This window comes from Myotis myotis, unplaced genomic scaffold (genome assembly GCF_014108235.1).
Source record: "Myotis myotis isolate mMyoMyo1 unplaced genomic scaffold, mMyoMyo1.p scaffold_m19_p_7, whole genome shotgun sequence".
Taxonomy (NCBI): Eukaryota; Metazoa; Chordata; class Mammalia; order Chiroptera; family Vespertilionidae; genus Myotis; species Myotis myotis.
In genome coordinates this window covers 11,737,895-11,759,669 of record NW_023416379.1, presented here as the reverse complement: position 1 = coordinate 11,759,669, position 21,775 = coordinate 11,737,895, and the positions used below count along the sequence as shown (strand labels likewise).

Sequence of the window (21,775 nt, the reverse complement as noted above, 5' to 3'; positions counted from 1 at the left end):
CAGCAGTCTGAAAAGTAGCTACCCAGAATGACTCACTGCTGTACTTTGCAGATTTCAAATTCTTTGTTTAAACTTCAGCTTAACTTTATCTTGATGCTGGGCTGATTGAAATTTTTACAATATTTCCTTTTGAAGACAGTTACACTTGTACATATCTTAGGTCTCTGCGATGGCTAGTTCCAGCTCTCTGTCTCACTAGACCTGATAAGGCAGCATTTGAGTTAATATGTAGTGAACTCCTGAAAGCACTCTACCAAACCTCCTTGCCTTTACCTCACGCTCAGAGTATTTGTCTATTAATTTCAGCTTTGTTTGCTTTTTCATTTTAAAATATGCTCTTGGTTCCAAAGGGTTCTGTTTTTCCTCCCGGCCTCATCGTTTGACTTAGGCACTTCTATGTTTCTTATAATTTTTTATTATAATAGTGCTGCTGTTGGCTAAAGTCTAGGTGGTCAAACCCAGTTTCCTGCCGAGCCGAACCAGCCTCAGGAAGGTGAAGTGGTGGGTGATCCGGGGAAGCGTCCGGGCTGGGGACTGGGCACGCATCACCTGCTTCCCACTTCGTTTGCTTGCCATGCGAAGCGTGCTCCTAACCTTTAGTCAGTGGGTGATTTTCTCTATGGGAGTCAAACAAAGCGAAGTGATGAAATAGCTGTTATGGGCATATGACAAGCTATCTAGGATTCAGAGGTCTAAACTAAAAGGTGTAAGTATATTATTAAAAAAAAAAAGTCCACCAGCCTCTCCTTCAACTGAAGTGATGAAACCCGAAGAATTCACATAGCGAAATGGAGGAAATTGGACCGCGCATCTAAAGTCCCGCCACTGGACTAGTGAAGTGATGAAGAACAGTTACTGGCTTATCCTGAAACTTGTCAATTTCGTGACTCTTGGCTGCCTATGGATTTCTGTGGGTCAGTGTACAGTTTTAAACAGCTGCCTAAAGTCATGTGTAACTAACCTGGTAAGTTTTACCGGTCTTGCTATTTGTCTTTGCGGGAACTAAAACATAGAATTCAGCTTGTTATAAAGGTTTGAATTATTTTCACTTTATAAGAAGTTTTCTCATGAGGAATATTGTTTTTTCAAAGTAAGTTAGGTCCCTTTATAACTACAGAAGGTAGGGCAGGCCTATTTTATTTATCTGTTCATAGATTTTTGGGAGGACTGGGATTTGAGTAAAGGAGGATTAAATGCCATCAATTGTGCATGCTTTAAAAAAATTATATAATTTGAAAACTCATTCGTTACAGAATCATTTATATTTGTCTGGAAGCACGCAGTAGGTTTGGACCCAGGGCAATGCCGTCCAGCTGTAAACGTCAGTGCTGTTTATATTGGGATGGACGATTGTATGGGGAGGTGGATGACCGAGGCAGCGGCTGCAGGGCCATATAGAACATTTTATTTTAAAAGCAAGAATTGTTTGTATAGTCCTTTGTTGCTTTCTGTGCATTTGTAATTTTTCAGTAACGAGGTGTGTTTTTTTTTTAAATTAATGTTTTCTTCTCATTTCTGGGTATCATTCCTCCTATATATATATATTATTTCATATCTTTTTAGGTGTATGCTTTAGTTGTACTTAAAACAGTCACTGAATTCACTTTAAAAACCAAATGCAGTCTAGCCAGGGAAAGATACACTCGTCTAAAGACAGAGGAAATACCACGGTGGCTTACATGTGACACTAGTTAGAGCCACGCTTTGAAATATAATGAAAATACCAAATAAAATACAGTGCTCATCCTAAAGCATTAGAGATAGAAGTCAAGGGCAGATTAGGAAAGAAAATGATTTCTGTTAAAGAAATCGGTTTGTGTTACTCTCTTTTTGGTTGAATTTAAACTATTGTGAATATTTTTATGGATACTCGAGCTTTTGAAAAAAAAGTTTGGTATTTTTACATAAACCTTCGCTGAAGACTTCATTGCCATTAATGTAGAAGTGTATGCTGTAGGTTTTTAAAGTTGTAATTCAAACTTAAAAGTGGAAAACTGGGACAATTAAATGTTTTCTTTATTAAAAAGTTAAAAATTTTTCTCTGCTTTTAACAAGAATACATGCTCATTGTATAACATTTATCAGAGAGAAAACAGAGAAGAGTAAAGGAAAGAACCTTACAATTCCACCACTATTCACCTCTGATCGTATTTTCTCTCAGTGTTTTTCCCCCTGAAAGTGAATATAGTTTCACACACAGTTGTGCACTCGGTTTGTCACTTAGTGGTACATACGAGTTTTCCTCCATGCCCTGCAGTTTTCATGGGAACAGGATCTTTAATGCATTTAGAATAGCCCATCATATGATTGTCTTGCCACAATCTGTTCATGTTGTACTATCAAAACTGAGGCTGGTCGTTTCCGTTAGTGTCTATGTTCTGTATTTGGTTATTCTAGTTACGTTTAGTTTTAGCGTGTCTTTTGTGTGGGCTCTTTGGTTTCAGGGTTGGGCAGTAGGAGCAGACAGCTTGTTCCTTTGCTGAGTTGCCTTCCGTTCACCACCTACAGAGAAAGGCGCAGCTGCTGTGGTGGCGGCTGCGAGACACGGTCTGCCAACCTGACCAGTGGCTGCACTGACGGTCTCCGTCTGGGCCTCCCACGCAGGGCTGGACGGACAAAGCGGGGTGAATGGACAATGAACACAGCCAGGGCCAGGGGAAAGGATGTGTAAAGTGCTCGAGTGTATTATATCGTGTGAATTTTTTTCTCTCTCATCCTTTTTAGTCTGGACATTTGCTGGGAAGGCCATCTTTGATTTTACTGGGTAGTTCGTGATACTGGAGCATCTTTGCTTTTTTTTTTTTTTTTTTTTTAAAAAAAAGAAACAAAAGAGTATTATACAAAGGAATGTTCAAAATTGCTGTCCAAAAATGCACAAACCATAAACCATAGTTCCAGGCTTGAGCATGGGCATTTTACAGCAACCGACTTAACATTTTTGAATTATATATGCCACATGCTGCAGAGAATAAAACGTAATATTATTTTTTAAAATATTTTTATTGATTTCAGAGAGGAAGGGAAAAGGAGAAAAAGATAGAAGTATCAATGATGAGGGAGAATCATTGATTGGTTGTTTCCTGCACGCCCCCTGCTGGAGATGGAGCCTGCAACCAGGTCATGTGCCCTTGACCGAATCCATCCCCGGACCCTTTAGTCTGCAGGCCAACGCTCTATTTATTCACTGAGCCAAACCAGCTAGGGCCATAATATTCTTCAGAACACTAGAATTGTGAGAACCTTTATGAACATGAGATTTATGATCAAATAATTATGGAATTGCTTCTCCCATACTCTCTTTTCGTATATCCACAGGGCACAATAGCATATGAGTGGTTTTGTTTAATTATAATTTTTTCATCTTCTTTGGCAACAAAACCTTTTTTTTAGTAACCGACTGTGGAACTAGTGTTCTATCAATTTAGAATAAAGAGTGCTCTGTTAGAAGTATCAATTCAATTCAATAAAAGATTTGAAGCAATAGAGTTCAAAAGGTTGACCTGTTTAAAAAGTATAAACATTACTGGTTTTCTTGTGTATAATATGTAACTTTATAACAGGATAATGGAATGAAACCATAATCCAAAAATTCCATAAAATATCCAGAAATTAGCCCAGTTTGGATTGGTAAAGGAGTAGACAGGCCAGTAAAACAGAATACAGTTCAGAAATAAGACCATGTACATAAGGAAGTATGGAATATGATAAAGATAACAATTCAAGTCCAAGTGGGGCTATCAATTTAGAATAAAGAATAACTCCCTCCTTTAGTAGGTGAATGAATAAATAAATTGTGGCACATCCAGACAATAGAATATTATTCAGAGCAAAAAAAGAAATAAACTATCAAGCCATAAAAACACATGGAGGGATTTAAATACACATAGCTAAGTGAAAGAAGCCAGCCGGAAAAGGCTACGTACTACCTCATTTCAACTCTGCGACATTCTAGAAAACACAAAACTAGGGAGACGATGAAAAGATCAATGGTTCATAGCAATGGGGTTTGAGGGAATCGGGAGGGAGACGATGAATAAGCAGAGCACAGAGGAGTGCTAGAGCAGGGCAAATGCTCTGTATGATATTATAACGATGGATTATGCCATTATACATTTGTCTAATCCCATAGAGTGTACAACACCAAGAGTGAATCCTAACATAAACTATGGGCTTTGGATAATTATGATTCGTCAATGTCAGTTCATCCTTAGTAAAACTGTAGTATTTGGTGAGTGATGTTGATAATGGGCGAGCCTGTGCATGTGTGAGGGCAGGGGTTATATGGGAAATCTCTGTGCCATAATCTCAATTCTGTTATCAATCTTCTGTTGCCAAAGAAGATTCAAATAAATTCCAGGAGGTACTTTTAAAAAGATGTGATTTAAATACAGACAAATAACAAAAACAAAATAAGACTATACTCCATAAAATATTAAAATAAACTAGGAGCAAATACTTCTATAATTGTGGAATGGGAATGTCTTAAGAAGCCTGATTCAAAATCAAGAATCCCTAAAGAAATTATTAATAAATTTGACTGCTTAAAAACTTAAACTATATGACAGGAAACAGAATATAGTAAGAACAAAGTTGAAAAATGGAAAAAGTATTGTATGTGATAAAACAAAATTTTATCAACCCTTATATATAAAAGCATTTAAAATAATTTAAAACATGAATACCTACTTTTAAAAAAAGAATTATAAATGGCTAAAAAACATTTGAAATTTAACTTCACAGGAACCATAGAAATACATAATAAAAATGAATTACCAACTTTTCTTCTATCAGTTTGGCAAAGATAAAAACATTTTGTTGGCAAAGTTTAGATAAATTGGCACTTTCATACACTGTGGTTAGGATGCAAATTGACAGATTTCTAGAAAACATGGGTTAATATATATCAAAATTAAAAGGAAAAATATACTTTTAGCCCTGAACATCAAGAAAATTATCTAAAGAGATTATTGCATAAGTAATCAAAGAAATGTCTGCAAAAGACTATTTATAGCAATTTTGCACATAATATTAATAGATTTCTAAGTGCCTGGCATTGTACTATAATAATGCATTATTTAATAAAATCCCCCTGAACTTCATGAATTAAATATTATTTTACTTTTGTCTCAGGTGGGAATACTGAGTTTAGACAGCACAGGTTAACTTTCAAAATATCACATTGGGAGCAGTGGGATTACAATGCAGATCATTCTGCTGTTTCATTTATTAGGACAGGAAGTAAATGAAATTAGTTCTGGCTGAGGTGGGCAGGAAGAAAATCTTGTGCCAAGAAGTAGGTGTTGGGTTAAGAGGACTTGAGACCCAGCACTGGGATTGTGTGTTTTAAGCAGATGAGTGGGGCAGGAGGAACTAAGCAGTGGTTCTCAACCTGTGGGTTGCGACCCCTTTGGCAGTCAAATGACCCTTTCACAGGGGTCACCTAGGACCATCCTGCATATCAGATATTTACATTATGATTCATAACAGTAACAACATTGCAGTTATGAAGTAGCAATGAAAATAATTTTATGGTTGGGTCACAACATGAGGAACTGTATTTAAAGGGCCAGAAGGTTGAGAACCACTGAAGGCAAGAACAGAAGGTGTGCGCCTTGCTGGGTTAATCACTTCTCCAATTCAGTGATTCAAATTCAGCAACTTTTAAGGGGAGGTTCTGAGCAGTACCAACTGGAAAAATTCACTTAGTTTTCCTTTGCTCATAATTCTAAGTCAATCAGTGGGGCAGGTTGACAATTAGGTCATATCTACATAATGTGATCCAAGCACATATGTGATTGTCATAGGCTCAGGATTGCCATCCTTTGTGAGTCCTTCTGTCTATGAAGGACTCCATTTAAATAAGGAAAAGGAAGAGAAAGAGCAGTTTAGAGACTTCCTCCCCTTGGTTCCCATTTCTTTTATTTTCCCCCAGCACAAAAATGTTCTTAAAATTTCTGAACACGTGAGGAATAAACAGAGCAATAGGATGTCTTACTCTATGTAAAATTCTGAATTTGTATTTTTCTCTGCTCTTAATAAGACTGCTTTAAAAAAAAAAGAAAAATCTGAACATAATTCATGTTTTATCCAGTCTTTTGACTTCATTAACTGACTAATGTCACAGGCTTGTTTAATATTGTGTGAGACTCTCTCCATTGTCCTTAACCCCTCCTCTAGCCACACCCCCATCCCACCTTTACCATTTCTGAAGAATTCTTAGACATTATATCTTATAATTTGCACTGGGATTTTGTCTGATTTCATGACTAATTTAATGACTTTAAGACATTTGGCTCCTTGTTTTCTGGTTAGAAAACACCAGAAAGGAGGGAGGCAGCACTATTCCAGGAAGCTTTTTTAAACAAGGTGTGGTAGTTATTACCGCACACAATATTGGGAGCTGGTGTTTATTACCTCCTTCTTCATTGCAGGGCAGGCATCTGGACAGCGGTACGCCGTATAATCTGAGTGAACCGGTGAGTAATTGCTTCTATTGTTAAGAACTGTACAGTGTTAGCAATGATTACAGAAAAGGGGGCAATGGCCAGGTTTTATTACCATAAGGTGTGTCCTAAGTAAAATCTCATTTCTTTGTCCCTGCTGGAGGAATGACAATAAAAAATATAGTTATAAGTGAATGATAGAATATTCACAGATGAAGTCAGGGACAGTGTTTAAGTGGAAAGAACACAGGAGCAATCCAAGTCTGTTATTTTGATTCTACATATTTGCATGGTTTGGGGCAAATTATTTAATATTTCTGAGACTTAGTTTTATCATGTGTTATCTGAGAGGGTTGGTTTGGGTAGTCTCCCATGTTTCTTCTAACAATTACATTTATGGTTTTATTACTTTTCTGCACCTGTGCCCATTTAGTCAACAGATGTTTAAATGATTCAAAGCATAAGTATGAACTGGGCACTGTGCTAGGTAACAGTGAAACAAATGAAAACGAGACCACAACAACCCAAAATCTATGGGGCACAGCAAAAGCAGTCTTAAGAGGGAAGCTGAGAGCATTCCAGGCCCACCTCAAGAAACAAGGGAAATCTCAAATAAACAATCTAACCTTCTATTTAATGGAACTGGAAAAAGAACAACAAAGCCCAAAGGGAGTAGAAGAAAGGAAATAATAAAGATCAGAGCAAAAATAAACAAAATATAACCTAAATAAATAATATAAAAGATCAATGAAACCAAGAGCTGGTTCTTGGAAAAAATAAATAAGATCGGTAAGCCTTAACCAGGCTCATCAAGAAAAGAAGAGAGCGGATCCAAATAAATAAAATCAGAAATAAAGGAGAAATAACAACTGACACCACAGAAATACAAAAGATTATGAGGAAATATTATGAACAACTATATACCAACAAATTGGACGATCTGGAAGAAATGGATACATTCCCAGAAACATACAATCTCTCAATGCTGACGTAGTGGATGAGCTCACCTGTGGAGAACTTGAAGCATGAGAAGAGAGAAAGTTGAAGATAGAAGACAAAATCAAAATGTGTGGGGAGAGGGAAAAAGAGACGGTAAAGAAGGAACTGAGAGGAAGAAGGGGACCCAGGTGTCCCTGTGGCCTGTGGAAGAAATGTCTATACAAGCACAGGCACAGGCAGATCAAGCACAGTTAGGAGAAATGGGCCGCATCTGTCCATAGGAGGCCCAGGCAGTTTTGGGAGAAGGTTTTCAGGGCAGCTGTGGGGCGAAAGCTGGCCAGTGGGCAGTCAACTTCTCAAACTGTCCACCTAGTCAAGGTTTGATGTGCTGCCCTCTGCTTGAGCGCCAGCTTGAGTCTGGCTTGTCACGTGAGGCCACCCGATGGAGCCACGGTCTGTTCAATGTCATGCTGACCTAGACTTTACCTGCTGCCAGCCACCCCATGGACAGTGTGCTGCCTGAAGTTTGGCTGCTCTCTGGGTTCTTGCCCTGCCCATTCCAGACTGAAGTCCACTCAGCACCCTTGCCAACCCTCAGTGAACCACACCGCCCTGCTGTCTGTAGACAGGACAGCTCTGCTTATCACCCCAAAGGTCCTAATTCTTTCGAGGCCACAGATTCCTCGGTAGATTTCTATTTCTAAAACATGGTTGCATTTTCAGATGACAAAAAAGTCCCTCTTGTTCAGTCACCGTTGTCTCTTCTTGTCTCTTGCAGTGCATCCAAGGATGTCATTTTTGGAACTCTGCAGATCAGGAAAAGTGTGCTTTAAAGTGTGTAAGTGTTAACTATGTTTCTGTTTTGATATTAATGTTCCCCTTAGGAGAAATGTTGTCTAAGAGGACTCCCATTTGAGTTTCCGTTGGCTTTCACTTAGTTGGCTTGACCCTAAAGGGAAAGTATGGCAGCCTGAGTGATCCATAGTAATGGGGGGAGAGTGAGATTACCATTACTAACCCAACTGGAGACCATGGGAGGTTAACACAAACCATGACACCCTGGGGATGCCCAATGGATGCCTCCTACAAAGGCCTTCTGGTAGGATGTTAGGTATTCGTTAAATTCCAGGTCCTGCACTTCTCAAATGTCAATATACACTTAACTGGGAATCTTGTTGAAATGCAGATTCTGGTTCAGTGGGTCTGGGGGGACCTGAGATTCTGTGCTGATAACAAGCTCCCCATGAAAGGCGATGCTGGTGGCTCCAGACCCGTCTCTGGATAGGAGGGCCCTTGGCCATGTCCAAAGTGGCTCTGCAGGGAACATGGTAGTAATCTAATCCAGAGGTCACCGGCACCTAGGTTCATTTCTCTTTGGGTAGGAAATACATCCCCCAATACCTTATTTTTCATTTATCTCAGCTTTGCCATTTAATGTGTGACTTTGTTAAGGTACTTAACTCCTTGGTACTATACTTTCCTCATCATTAAAATAGGTACTAATCGAATCTCCATCCTAAGGATAGTGCCTGAAACACGGTCATTACTCAATCTCATGAATAAAAATTGTGTAATTTAAAGGTGGGTTGGAAGCCAGGTGCAGTTACATCTCCGTAAGACAAGGGAGCAGCAACAGTTGCATTTACATGGGACAAGGGAACTGGAAGTAGCCAGGAAAGGTCTATATTTACAAAATAAAGAGAAGAAAGCCCTTCATTCAGATAGAAAAGTAGAAAGCCCAGAGGAATGGAAGGACTATAAGGGAGGAGGGCCTTAGGAATTACTATAGTAACCAATTCGAAGGGGGATATTGACCAATCAGAGGGGATATCAGGACACAGGACCTGCAGCCTTTATAAGCCATGGGGAAAAAGACTCCCTATGTGAGAGTTCATTCTGTGTGACTCTTTCCTCTCCCCACGTGGGAGTCTGTATCTACAATAAATATCCACCTTTGCTATACCAAAACAAAACAAAACAAAAAAAACCACCAACAAAAAAAAAAACCAGTGGGCTGTATTGCAGGTTGTTCAGGTCAGAGATTAAATCAGTAAGGTCGAGGTAACGTTGGGTAATATCATTTTCTATTAATTACTCAAATTGTAGCATTGGGATTTAAATAAGGACATTAGCCTCTTCTATAGTCCCCATAGCTGTTCCTGTATAGTATGTCCTTGCAGATCTTTGTCATAGCAGTTACTCACGCCCATTCTCATGTTTATGACCATGTGCTTCATAGAAAGGAAGTTACCAAAAGGTGGGGCAGGTGGGATCTGGACCTGGGAACTATTATACACTCTAAAAACACAGGTACCTCTCCTTGGCAGCACTTTAAACAATTGCAATTTTAAGCATTATTTGTCTAGCCATGCGCTTTGTCCTACATGTAAGCCCATCAGGGTAGGACGCTCTATCTTGTGCACACTGTGTCTCCTGCACTGAACACAGTGAAGGGCAGGTGGCAGGTGCTCAGACACACACTGGATGAGTGAATGAAGGGAAAGTACCATTTGTTGTCAGAAAACAGTCCAGAAGCAGAGTGGACGCTAGCATGGCCCGCCTGGGCAGATGGACCTGCTGGCCTTTCTTAGCTCGAGCTATTGGTAGTTTTCACTTCAGGTTCTGTCTTCCCTGGGCATCTGCCAACATCCCTTCATTCTCTAACCTGGTCCATCACAGATCCCCCCTTACTTGACGGGGACTTCCTGGCAGACATCATGCTTTTTTACAGCATTTTCCCAGTGATGCAAATGTAAGTTTTACAGCTCTTCCTTCAGTGGCCTGTGTGGGCAGAAGGCCCTGCTCTGGGCTTCCTTGCTTTTTACTGTTTTTTATTTGTTTGATTTTTTAAACTTTATTTTATTTATTTTTTTATTTTGTTATTGGTTGTTTGCCAATGGCGGGATAAGAAGTTAATTTGGGAGAAATGTAGAGCTAAGTATCATTAAAATTATCTACAGCTTTAAAGATTTTAAGTGGTTTTTCTTTGTTTTTTGTTTTCCCATGCAGAATGACACCTATGCCACCGTTTGTGAGGTAAGTTGGCAGTCCTTATAGAAAGGATGTCATCCCACTCCAAGTCTTTATCTCTGGTGTTAACGTAAACAAACCATTGAAACCTGTAAAGAATTTTTGTGAGTTTATTTGAGCCAAACTGTCGACATATGCCGGGAACCAGAACCTCAACGAATTGATATAGTGCTCTGGAGAATGGCAGGGTTACATCCGTATTTATACATTGCAATCAAAGGAGGAACATAGGTGGGTTACATGAAATTCATTGGTGACAGATTTAAGGAGGTGGGATTAAGCGAAGCGGGGCGGGGGGGACCCCTGGGATTGGATAAAAAGTAAAATGATGGACACATACTTAGGTGGGTGCAGGAACAATTAACATGATGATGAAGGAATTTGTGGTATCTGTCCTGGGCCCAGCACACCTGGCTGTGCCCCAGGGCCTCCATAAAAAGGGAAGTCACAAGTTACCCAGACATCCCAAGGACATGTTATCATAGATGCAAAAAGACAGATGGGCTCAGTTGACCTTATCTGTGAAGATACTGGCCTAGGACATAACTGCCCACCATAACTGCTTTTAGTTAAAGTTTAATTTCAGACCATCCTTTGTGGTGACTTTAGGTCTCTGAGTCTGCAAGACTGCTATGCAGGCCTCTCCTGAGCTTGTCAGGTCAGCATGTGGCCCCTTTCGTCCACACTGGTAAAATAAGAACGAAGAAACCTGAATCATTCTTGGGTGTGCTATGACGCTGGGCATAAAGATGGCTGTGGAATTCCATGATGACACAAATATTTGCTGTGTTTTATATATCTGTATGCATACGCAATGTATAAAAAGTTAATATATGTGTATACACACACACACATTTATCCGCATATGCTGCTCTGGTTGGAAGGGTTCTAATTCCTGAAGCCGGGACGGGCGAGGGTGGCAGGGAGAGAGGCAGGAGCAGATGTCAGGATGTCCTTATTTCTGCTGATTTCATTGTCTTCCCCATACAGCATATGCTCTATCGTTAAATACAATGCTTTCAAAAAAGAACACTTTACTTGCAATTTTCCCCTTATTCGACAAACTCCTTGGGCAGCATTTTGAAGCACAGCGTGTGTGTGTGTTTTCTTGCTCTTCTAATGAGGGACCTTGTGCTGACGCCGCTGCCCAGTTCTCCCTCCCTTCCCAGGCCAGGCCCCTCCCCCTGCAGCTCCTCCCAGCACCCGATTTTCTCTGCTCCTTCAGAAGGACCTTAGGACTTTGAGCTTGTCTTCCTCAATCTTCTTGAACCAAACCTGTTCTTCAGAGTTCATTTTAAATCATTTGACAATAGGTACTTATGACTACATTATTTCTCAGTTTAAAATCTATGTTGCGTTGTTTTTAAATGTCCTTAAAAACCAGAGGACAGAACTAACTTATGTTGCCTGAGGAAGGAGTACATATGATCACCCATTAGTAAAATGGAAAAATTCCCCATTTAGTAGATGATACAAATAAAACAATTTTTTTTTTAATTGGAATAATTTCTCCATAGCCTGTGATTACTCTGTACTTGAGTGATTTTTTCCTTGGGAGTGAATGGTGGTGGGGTTAGCTAAGAAGAGATAAAACACAGGAGCCGAGGGAGTTCCACATATGTAAATAGACAAAAGTTTTTCCTGCTTGAAAAAGGAAACAAAACACTGCCTTAGAACCCTTTAGTGCAGCGGTTCTCAACCTGTGGGTCATGACCCCTTTGGGGGTCGAACAACCCTTTCACAAGGGTCGCCTAAGACCATGGGAAAACACATATATAATTACATATTGTTTTTGTGATTAATCACTATGCTTTAATTATGTTCAATTTGTAACAATGAAATTGGGGGTCACTACAACATGAGGAACTGTATTTTTTTAAAAATATATTTTATTGATTTTTTACATAGAGGAAGGGAGAGGGATAGAGAATTAGAAACATCGAAGAGAGAGAAACATCAATCAGCTGCCTCCTGCACGCCCCCAAATGGGGATGTGCCCGCAACCAAGGTACATGCCCTTGACCGGAATCGAACCCGGGACCCTTCAGTCCGCAGGCCGACACTCCATCCACTAAGCCAAACCGGTTAGGGCGAGGAACTGTATTAAAGGGTCGCGGCATTAGGAAGGTTGAGAACCACTGCTTTAGTGTGATAAAAGCAAAATTAGCCAAACAAACAAAAAAAAACCCCACAGCCCCAAACCAACAACAAACTGTTATGCCCAGATTTCAAGATCCCCAATAGACCACACCAGGGAGCCAGCTGTGTCCGATGCAAAAGCAAAGAGTCTTTTATTATTATAGACCCGGGTCTGGCTCCCAGCCTCCACCAACAAAACAGCGAGACGAAAGTGCCCGCCCCGTGAGAAAAAAGGGGTTTTAATAGGGGGGTGGAGTGAGGGGAGGAGAGATGACTGTGGGCCCTGCCGATTGGCCAGGCGCAAGTCAGGTCTTGTCACACAGGATGTGGTCACATCCATGGCGTGCACGTTCCTTGATTGTCATTGGTTAGTTTAAAGAAGTCCTGGGTGTGGCGAGCAGAGTAGCAGAGGCTTGGGCTTCCGGGAAGAAGCCTTTGCCAAGCACATGGCCAAGGTAAGATGGAGGGTGTAGCCCTCGCCCCCTTCAAAACCAAAACAAACCAATTAAAAACAAAAAACCTCAAAACCTCCAACAACAACAACAACAGTCCCAGGAGGATTGTGTGTAGGAAGTCAGAGAGAGTTCAAGTATCCCAGGCATTGAAGCAGCCCATTGATGTGATAGTTCCCTGACTCATTATGCTGCTTAGAGAATATAAATATTTTCTCTCAGTGTTCTAACATCTAATTCTACTCATTTCTGTTTATACCTTGCTATGTTACACCTCAAAATGTTATACTTTAACATAGAACTGAATAGTAGTGCATGCTCTATAGAGATAGTGATAGAGATAGACATATATTTTAAATTTAGCTGATCCCCCCTATAGGAACTCAAGCTCTTAAACAAGGGGTCCTCAAACTTTTTAAACAGGGGGCCAGTTCACTGTCCCTCAGACCGTTGTAGGGCCGGACTATAGTTTAAAAAAAAAACTATGAACAAATTCCTATGCACACTGCACATATCTTATTTTGAAGTAAAAAAACAGAACGGGAACAAATACAATATTTGTATTTGCATGTGGACCGCGGGCCGTAGTTTGAGGACCCCTGTTTAAACCATTCATGCTTTAACCTACGGAGCTTGGAATTTTTGCACATGTTCCTTGGAGGAAATAGTCTTGGAAGTGAAAGCTTAGCAAAATTAAACTTGGAAAATGATGTCCGCAAGTAAGATGGCTTATTCCTGATCATTTAAAACACAGATTATACTGTTTCTTAAAATCTTTTTATGGTTTCTTATTGTTGTTTGAGGAAAATCATGTCAACATTTGCTGACTCCCCTTCCTCTCTGAAATCAATAAAAATATATTAAAAATTTGATTAAAAAATAAATGGTAATTATGTGACAAGATGGTGGTAATGCTATGGTGATCATCATATTGCAATATATAAACATATCAAATATTGTACACCTTAAATGTACACAATGTTATATGTCAATTATGTCTCAATAAAACTGGAAAATATACAAGTTTCATAAAAAGTAAATAAAACAAAACATTTAAATGCCTAGATAGATCAGAATTTTGTTACATATTTTTCCCTGAAAAAAATTTAGGAGAACTAGGCCCACTATATTCCCAATAGTCAGTACTAGCTATATTTCCAAATAAACATTATTTCATCTCATTTTGCTGCCACTTGGTATATTTATTCTCTACAGATAATAAATGTATTGAATGTATTTTACTGAAACATGAAAGATGTGAAAAAGATATTAAACCCTTAAGTTAAATAATCTGGAGCCCAACCTGAGGTGTTTAAATTAATCCTTAACTAGGCAAACCTGGGCTTATCAGGCTCTGCTTCCTCTGAGCACACAGATCAAACACTGGGCGACCAGTATTTGCAAATCACAGCCCTCTACCTGGGATATTTAGGGCAAATGCATCATACCATGGTTTCCACTATTATCATGAGAAACAATAGCATGTTTTCCTAGGTATTGTAAGTTGAATGAAACTAGGAAGATTGATCATGATTGTGTTGGAGTTTTACAATGTGTGTCTTTTCTCCAGATTTTGTTCTTTCTTCATAGCTAATGTTAATACATCTGTTCCAGGAAATTTGTGTCTCAGTCATCAAAATGTTTACTCTGGTTTTGATTATTGAGATAATATATTAATCATCATTACGCTTTTGGTAGAACTTAAAATTTAATGTTGGTATTAAGACCTCCATTAAAACGTTCAGTTACTATAAAGATTATTGTCAGTTTTTAATTTTTCAAGGAAGGCATGGAAATAAATAGGTATAATTTTAGGCTAGAGTTTTGGGTTTATTAGCTCACCAAATCTTTGACTGAGGTGGCAAATATGATTGCATTGTGGAGCTCAGTGTTTTTTTCAAACTGTGTGGTGTGACCCATGAAAGGGTCATGAAGTCAATTTAATGAATAGAGACCCGATAAGCAAATGAAATAGATTAGCATAGAATAGAATAGAATAGCATAGAAGAGAATAGAGATTGCATCACAGGTATGGGATTTCTTTTGGGGAGGAAACTGTTCTAAAATTAGACTGTAATGATGATTGCACAATTCTGTGAATATACTGAAAATTACTGAGCTGTGTGCTTTAGATGGGTAAATTTTAGGATGCATGAAATAGATCTCAATATAACTGTTAAAAAGGGGGGGGGGAGTAAATACTGTTTCAAGAATGTATTTGTGCACCAAGTTCTTTCATTACATATATTTTGAAATCTGGGACATGATCAAAAAAGTTCGAAAGGTGCTGTTCTGATCCCACTGGCAAATGAGAACTTTATTATAGTCGCAATCATTGGTGGATAGGTGTACTTATTTGTCAGGCACTGAGATTTCAAAATGTAGTAGAAGCTTATCAGCCAAAGCAGTAGCGAGGCTGCCCTGACTGGCGTGCTACCTGTCTTCCACAGAGGGAGTCCTGTGAGGTCGGCTGCAGCAGTTCTGAAGGTGCCTATGAGGAGGAAGTCCTAGGTAAGTGGACACATGCAGCTATTACTGAAAATTATCCACCCCACTCTAGGAACCTATGCTTCATGTCTATAGCTCACTCAGATCTATCTAGCTACCTATAATTCAATAATTTCAAATGTGAAAGCCATTTGATACAGATTCAGTGCGACTCTTCTTTCAGAGCAAGAGGGGAACATAGCACATGAGTGATGTTTAGAACCTGGTTTTGCCCTTGGTCAGTAGATGCGATCACTCCTATCAATGAGTGAGACAAATGTGAAGGAGCCGACCAAATGTCAGGAAATGCCACTGTCCTAATGAACTGAGAGTATAGGAATTGTTAAATTTAATGTTCAGTTAATTATTCAGCTAGCAGTTATTCAATAAAGCACCCGCCAGAAGCATGGCTCCCTACAGGACTCTAGGACATTTATATGATGTATAGAAGCTGGTCCTGACATCAGCCCTGGCTGGTTTTGTTGCTTATCTGGGCCTGGAGCCGAAATACAACTGAGGCCTAGATCAGTGATGGCGAACCTTTTGAGCTCAGCGTGTCAGCATTTTGAAAAACCCTAACTTAACTCTGGTGCCGTGTCACATATAGAAATTTTTTGATATTTGCAACCATAGTAAAACAAAGATTTATATTTTTGATATTTATTTTATATATTGAAATGCCATTTAACAAAGAAAAATCAACCCAAAAAATGAGTTCGCGTGTCACCTCTGACACGCGTGTCATAGGTTCGCCATCACTGGCCTAGATGTTACCTCTGGGGAGGAAAGGTCAGGAAGTCCAAATCCCACAGCCAGTGATATGCTAGGGGAGGAAAGTCACCCTGGGGGCAAGGCCCCACCCTACAATTGATTGACCACAGCTAGGCACCTGGGGCTTTCCACCCCGTGACCTTCTGTACCTGGCCCATCATCCTTGCTCTTCTCATGTCTGTTCAGGGGTGGGCAAACTTTTTGACTCGAGGGCCACAATGGGTTCTTAAACTGGACCGGAGGGCCAGAACAAAAGCATGGATGGAGTGTTTGTGTGAACCAATATAAATTCAAAGTAAACATCATTACATAAAAGGGTACGGTCTATTTTTTTTTAGTTTTATTCATTTCAAATGGGCCGGATCCGGCCTGCGGGCCATAGTTTGCCCATGGCTGGCTCAACCTGTGGGTCGCGACCCCTTTGGGGGTCGAATGACCCTTTCACAGGGGTCGCCTAAGACCATCGGAAAACACATATATAATTACATATTGTTTACAGTAGCAAAATTACAGTTATGAAGTAGCAACGAAAATAATTTTATGTTTGGGTCACAACATGAGGAACTCTATTTAAAGGACCAGAAGGTTGAGAACCACTGGTCTAACTGCCTACAGCAGAACTACTAGCTGGAGGTAATTTATGCTATAAACAGTGGATAGCACTGCATTCCTATCATTGATATCATATCTTTGTGATGCTGGGCTGTTTTGGTTATTGCTGTGATAGAAAACAAGTACCATGAAAAACTCAACATGGGACAGGAAACAAGATGGTGGTACCCAATCTGATATCAATATTAGAGACATTGTACCATCCCCCAAAAGCACACAGATCCCATTAGTTAGCAATCATTTTAAGGATGAAACACACATATTATTTTGTCTTTAAATGTGTGTGCTATTTTTTCAAATCTATTAAGTTGATAGAGCATGCACACTTACGTTATAATAATAAATGGAACTGTTAGATAATTCTTTTGGCCCAGAGAATCCTAAAAAAACTACTGAGAAACTAAAGATTTCAGAACTGAGGAAGTTTGGAAAAATGATTTACACCCTATTTTAATATTCTGAAATTATACTACCCACTTAATTATACATTTGGTTAGAATGACAGTATAATTAGTGCTTTATTTTAAATTTCTCACTGGCTTTGGACCAGTGTCTGTACCACTGACAGATAAGATATATCCAGTCTAAATAAAGGCATTTGTGCGTACAACCATATCTTTAGTTTGTTACAACAAACCTTATTACCCAGGCACCTAACACCTTGTTTGTCTTGAAAACATGATCCAGTTACCTGTTGGTCTGCTATCTTTTTTTTTTTTTTATATATTTTATTGATTTCTTACAGAGAGGAAGGGAGAAAGATAGAGAGTTAGAAACATCGATGAGGGAGAAACATCGATCAGCTGCCTCCTGCACATCTCCTACTGGGGATGTGCCCGCAACCCAGTTACATGCCCTTGACCGGAATCGAACCTGGGACCTTTCAGTCCGCAGGCCGACGCTCTATCCACTGAGCCAAACCGGTTTCGGCAGGTCTGCTATCTTATTCTACATGAGATACCCTCCATGCCCCTTTTCTAGATGGCAGGAATGATAGTAACTAATAGTATATTGAAATGTGAACAGCTATCATTTATTAGGCATTTGTGAGTCGGGTTTTGTTCTAAGTAATTTATAGGTATCAGCTCTTTTTCTTTTTTCCTCAGAGATATAAGTATTATCATTGGCCTCATTTTACAGATGAGAAAAATGAAGCACAAGTATAAATACCTGCTTGGGGTTGCTTGGGGCTGTATAGCTGGAGAGGGATGTAATTTGAATTGTAACCCAGTTATCTCATTCCAGAGCCTTTTGGGCTGTGCACTGTATTAAAAGTAGTATATAGCTCAGTTTAGCTTCTCTTTCTCATTTGGTTCACTCCTGTCTTGATATTTTAGAATAAACTACTTTACCTCTTTTTCCATATACATTGCCATGGCTTTGAAACAAATGTCTTTTTTTAGCTATGAAATATACATTTACTTGTATGTGTAAAACTCTGGTCCCTTCTACCCGAAAAAGTAAAAGTGTTTAAGAGGATGTGGAGAAACTGGAATCCTGCACACTGTTGGTGGGAATGTTGGTGCACGGTGAATGAAATCTTGTTCCCCCCCTAGAAAATGTAGACCTCCCCACTGCGCCCTTTGCTTCTTCCATTGGGAACCAAAGTGTGACATTGCGATGGAAGTCTGCCAACATCTCTGGAATAAAATACATCATTCAGTGGAAATATGCACAGCATCCGGGGAGCTGGACTTACACTGAGGTATGAAAAGCTGCCTATGTACTTAAGCAGTCTTTTCCTCCAAGTTAGTTCAAGTGCCAAATTACTACATGTAACCTGTAATAATAAAAGCGTAATATGCTAATTAGACTGGATGACCTTCCGGATGAAGCCCGGGCTGCGAGGGAAGCCTGGGTCCCGGGTGCCAGAGGGAAGCCGGTGCGGCAGCCGGGGGAAGGAAAGCCTACTCTTGCATGAATTTTGTGCATCGGGCCTCTAGTTATAGGTATAAAGACATATAGGTATAAAGACTCTTCTGGGGAAGAGTCCAACATAAAATGAGTGGCTTGGATTAGGTGAATTTTAATGTCTGCTACTCTGTAACATGTTACTGCTAAACCCTTTATTTTTTGAGGAAAATATACTAGACATACATATTATTCCTTCAGCACAGCAGCATATAGCCAACTACTCATATTATTGGCCATTCTCTGCCCATCCCACTTAAAATGATTCTAACGAGGATAAAGGGCAGGAAGGTATCAGCACTGTCCCTTTTAGGAAAGCATGAGCCAGTTTAGAAAAAATATCCCTAAGACACCAAGTATACAGGATGTCCCCCCAAAATGTATACATACTTTAACAGCTTAAATAGCTCAGTTGATGTTTCTTTCTTTTCAGATTTAACCCATTGGAATTAATAATGGTTAAAAATATGTATACATTCTTTTGCAACACCCTGTATTGACTTGAACAATTAAAGTAAAGCTTTGTGGTAAATGCCAAATAATTGAATCCGTGATTTTGCAGTTTTGAAGCAGGAAAGAGTTTCTATGTGATTTATGCAGACTGACATCTGGATGCCTCAGCTCCAAGCTCCAGACCTTCATTTCATCTGGCCTGGGAGGTGCCAAGTCCCCTACATCCAAACGACCACCCACTTTCTCCAAATTAATCTGTGCTCTGGAGTCACGGTGGAGGCAGTGATTCTACAAGTGCTGATGGTTGATCTCTCGTTGATCCAGGCCGTGTCCAAACTGTCCTATGTGGTTGAGCCCCTGCACCCCTTCACTGAGTATATTTTTCGAGTGGTTTGGATCTTCACAGCCCAGCTGCAGCTGTATTCTCCCTCGAGCCCCAGTTACAGGACTCACCCTTATGGAGGTATGGCGTGTCCTTATTGCGTATGAAATAGATTATCCTAAAGCTTTCCTTTAATGTGTTTTTATTTTAAACAATGAAATAAATCTGTGCCATCATTAATTGATCCATTCAACAATTGAGTTCCTATGTGCCAGGTAGTGTTCTCGATGCTCACCATACCTCTGTGATCGAAGCAAAAAGCCCTGCTCTTGTGGAGTTCACATTTTGGTGGAATAGAAATGAAGCAGTAAACATAATAAATAAGGAAGGTATATCGTAAGTGGGAAGGTGCCATGCCCTCTGTTAGAGGAGTGTTTTGACCAGGATCTGTCCTTTAGGGGATTGGAAATGGGGGGTTGAGGGGAAGGAGAGTGGGGTTGAGTATAAATAAGATGGTCAGAATAAGGCTCAGTAAGCAGTTAGGAATTATGAGAGGTTTTCTTTTTTTTTTTAATATATTTTATTGATTTTTCACAGAGAGGAAGAGAGAGGGATAGAGAGTTAGAAACATCGATCAGCTGCCTCTTGCACACCTCCTACTGGGGATGTGCCCGCAACCAAGGTACATGCCCTTGGCTGGAATCGAACCTGGGACCTTTCAGTCCGCAGGCCAACGCTCTATCCACTGAGCCAAACCAGTCAGGGCGAGGAATTATAGGAGGTTTTCAAGCAGAAGAGCAATTGTTTCACATGCCCCCTAGAAAGATAATTTTGGCAAGTTCACATGGAATAGATTGAGGGAATGAGAGAGATTGGAAAGTAGAGAGACCAGCTGGAAGGTTACAATATTACATTTATACTACATTTTATCAGAGATAGCTAAAAGAAATACTACATATTTTGGAGCATTTTCTGATTTCTTCTTTTGAAGATGTGACTTTCGCATCAGGAAAAGGATGCAAACCTAGAGCCTTTTCGGGAGGCGAATTCCTGGGGCCGACATTCAGGGAGAGCTGCCTGGTGCCCTCAGCCTCAGAGTGAGCTGAGGGAACCTGCGAGGACTAACTCCAGGCCAGATGTTAGCTGTCCTACCCCCTCAGTTCTGGAGATGCAGCTGTGTGCAGAGACCTTCTGATTGAACTAGGCCTTGGACCTAAGGAAGGACAGCTGATGAAGTTGATGTGGGCATTTTCCCCTTCCCTGATTAGTGTCCTCTTCTTGCTTGTTAGATTTCAGGGTAAGTGTGGCCACCTCTGCGGGTTATTCCGTGACCATTCCCTCAGGTCAGACACTGAGCTGGGACCATGTTTGCAATGTTGCAGGTCGGAGTAGAAGACATGCATCCGTCTTTGTTCAGAAAAATGCCTCATATGCTTCAACTGTGCTGGATCATTTTCCAGTGCTGGAGAAACACCATGGCTGTCAAATAAAAATAATGAAAAATGCAAATTTTGCTTTCCATTTCTGGGCCTTTCTCCTGGATATGCCCTCCAGGTGTCCCAGACCCTGTACTGGGTGTCCTTTCCATAGATAGCATCTCATGCTTCAATCCTCCCTCACTTTTCTAGCCACATCAAAACATATAAAGTTATCTATTTTGTGTTCCATTGACTCATGGTCCTATTCCCTTTTAGCTAGGGAAAATACATGACTTTAGTCGGTATGACCGCCTTGTAATTAGGGCCCTTATGTAGGTAATTTCTTCACCAGCAAGAATGGTTTGGGGCAAGAATTACCTTGCCTAATCTGACCAGTCTTTCAGGGAGGGCTTTTGTGGGGAGATTTGGACAATAATCACACCATGTAGTTGGGATGGAACTTGCTTGAAGTGGAGCAGATTATATCTGGCCTGAACCGTGATGAGTTAGGCTTTTGGACATAATTCCCACTTCCTTCTTCACCACGGTGACTGAGTGCATGGAGCAGCGGAGTGACGCATTGATGTTTGTGTTTGCTGAAGATCAGTCTGAGAGCTGGGGAGGGATTGTATCAGAGAAAGGCCGACACATCAACTAAAGGCCTTTTTATTTTATTTATTTATTTTTTAACTCTGTTTCTATTGTTGACACTATTACAGATGTCACCCTCCCCTGCCCCCCTCTGCCAGTCCAGTGTGAGGGCTGACCTACCTAATTTCTCCCAACTCTAATAAATCA

At 40.2% G+C, this 21,775-nt stretch overlaps 1 protein-coding gene across 2 annotated transcripts in view; it reads left to right on the top strand.

Annotated features, from left to right (window-relative positions):
- Positions 1–841: 841 nt before the first annotated feature.
- Positions 842–21,775, top strand: part of ROS1 (ROS proto-oncogene 1, receptor tyrosine kinase) — a 91,074-nt gene continuing 70,140 nt past the window's right edge. For both annotated transcript variants that reach the window (XM_036317811.1, XM_036317812.1), the window contains exons 1-7: positions 842–964; positions 6,432–6,476; positions 8,161–8,220; positions 10,392–10,418; positions 15,454–15,514; positions 18,430–18,578; positions 19,562–19,700. In XM_036317811.1, coding sequence (XP_036173704.1) covers positions 842–964; positions 6,432–6,476; positions 8,161–8,220; positions 10,392–10,418; positions 15,454–15,514; positions 18,430–18,578; positions 19,562–19,700 — 604 coding nt within the window. The remainder of the gene's footprint in view (positions 965–6,431; positions 6,477–8,160; positions 8,221–10,391; positions 10,419–15,453; positions 15,515–18,429; positions 18,579–19,561; positions 19,701–21,775) is intronic.